Genomic DNA, 1,868 nt, shown 5'->3' on the forward strand with positions numbered 1-1,868 from the left:
CCAAACCTTATCCTGTCCTTATAACAGGGCACAGACAAACATTCACACTCTAATTTTGAGTCTCCAAATAACCTAAGCTGGACTGTGGGAGGAAGCTGGAGAACGAGGAGAACGGACCTGGGCCCCTCTTGCTGTGAGGTGACAGTGTTAGCCACTACGCCACGTGCAGCCCCTAGACATGTTGTCAGCAGAAAAATCTTGGGTTTGTGTTATGTTCGGAGACTCTTGTTGTACTTTCATTCCAAACAACACAGCTCATTCACCAAAGCACTCACTCAACTCCAAACCATGGCTACAGAACTCAAAGACAATGCTGGTCACATGTGGACAGGAGATTGGTTTGAAAAATGATTCGGCCGACAGGATAAATTTCTCACTTAAATTGGTGTTATGGTGGTTTTCTGTTTAGCTGTCATTGCCCTATTTGGTTGTTGCATCATTCCATGTGTCAGAAAGCTGATAAGATCCATAACACAGAGTGTTTCCCAATATGTAAGGTCCTATGTGCTCAATACAAGTTAGCAAGAAGCAGCATTACGGTTGACGAGCAACTGACCAAATCATAATTTAAAAGCAGTTTTAATGGATTTTTCCCCTTTATCAAGTCCTACGAATTATTACTTGTTATTTGTTTTCCATCGAAAAACATTAAAGACAACAGTAAGTCCAATATTTTTAATTGTCAAGTATTTCTCTCGAACAGAAAAATAACAGTGTATAATTGTACATTCTTGTCATTTTTAGATGCAGGCTACATGGGCTATCGGCAATAGGAAGAGGCAAGCCTTGATTTATTTATAGTGGGCTAATACATATGTCATTTATGCAATATAAGAAAGTAAACCCATGACAAATTCTACAAAACCAAGTACATTGTTTTGTCAAAATCATCAACAGTGACCTGGAAGCTGGAATATATAGGCTAATGAAGCCGTGTCTAGCCTGTGTTTCTTTGTAACTTGTATACAGTTTGAACAATCTGTAGGAATTTGGACGTATTCACTTATTCAGAGTGCGACAGCTCGTCAGCCATTATATGCCACTGTTGTATATTTACACAAATAGATGTACTTTTCTGGCTGCTCAGTATGTTCTGCTACCTGTGAGGGCGAGTTAAACAATATTCATGTCACGGGCATGTACAGTTACAGTATAATGCCATGCTACAGCTCTCTTCCTCATTGGCGACTGACGGCACACAGCTCATGAGGTGAAGGGTTGAGGGTGAAGCCCACAGCCGGAGTCAGATCCAGTTCTTCCTCTGGGACTCCAGGTGGAGGAGTGAAACGAAAGCACTGGAGGAGGGAGGTGAAGAAGAGGAAGAGCTCCATCTTTGCCAGACTTTCTCCAGGACACGCCCTGTGACCTGCAAGAACAAAGAGATTTGCAACAAGTTCAACTGGATCACACCGTGTGAAAATTCTCTGTCATCGCTAAAATACAAAACCCTGACAAAGTTTTTGTACCTGCAGAAAAGGGCATGAAGGCATCCCTCCTGATAAATTTACCCTCTTTATCCAGGAAGTGTGAAGGGTTAAAAGAGTTTGGGCTCTCCCATTCGCTCTCATCATGAAGGACAGAAGTAAGAAGAGGACACACAGTCGTCCCCTGTTGGCAAAAGAAGAGAGAGAGGTGTATAAAGTCTCAGAATGACGGCACTTTTTCACCTTTTCAGAAGTTGATGAACATTTAATTGTCATTATTATTAGTATTGTTGTTTGTTTGCAATCTGTCGATTGTTTTTGTTGTTTCATCTATTGTACTGTTTTATCAGTGTTTAAATGTGACCTTAGTTTGTCTTGCTTTTGTTGGACTTTCTGTTATATTGCTTGATATCAAATCACTTTGTAAACTCTGTTTTTAAAGGT

The 1,868-nt window shown here is 40.7% G+C and overlaps 1 protein-coding gene across 1 annotated transcript in view; it reads right to left on the reverse strand.

The window, feature by feature from the left end:
- Window positions 1-1,178: 1,178 nt before the first annotated feature.
- Window positions 1,179-1,868, reverse strand: part of LOC306786842 (cytochrome P450 2K1-like) — a gene marked incomplete at both ends in the record, with an annotated part of 4,099 nt that continues 3,409 nt past the window's right edge. Inside the window, 2 exons of the mRNA XM_079281731.1 lie at window positions 1,179-1,366; window positions 1,467-1,608. Of these exons, the coding sequence (XP_079137857.1) occupies window positions 1,179-1,366; window positions 1,467-1,608 (330 nt within the window). The remainder of the gene's footprint in view (window positions 1,367-1,466; window positions 1,609-1,868) is intronic.

The sequence above is a fragment of the Melanostigma gelatinosum genome, assembly GCF_949748355.1.
Source record: "Melanostigma gelatinosum genome assembly, chromosome: 13".
In the NCBI taxonomy this organism is placed as follows: domain Eukaryota; kingdom Metazoa; phylum Chordata; class Actinopteri; order Perciformes; family Zoarcidae; genus Melanostigma; species Melanostigma gelatinosum.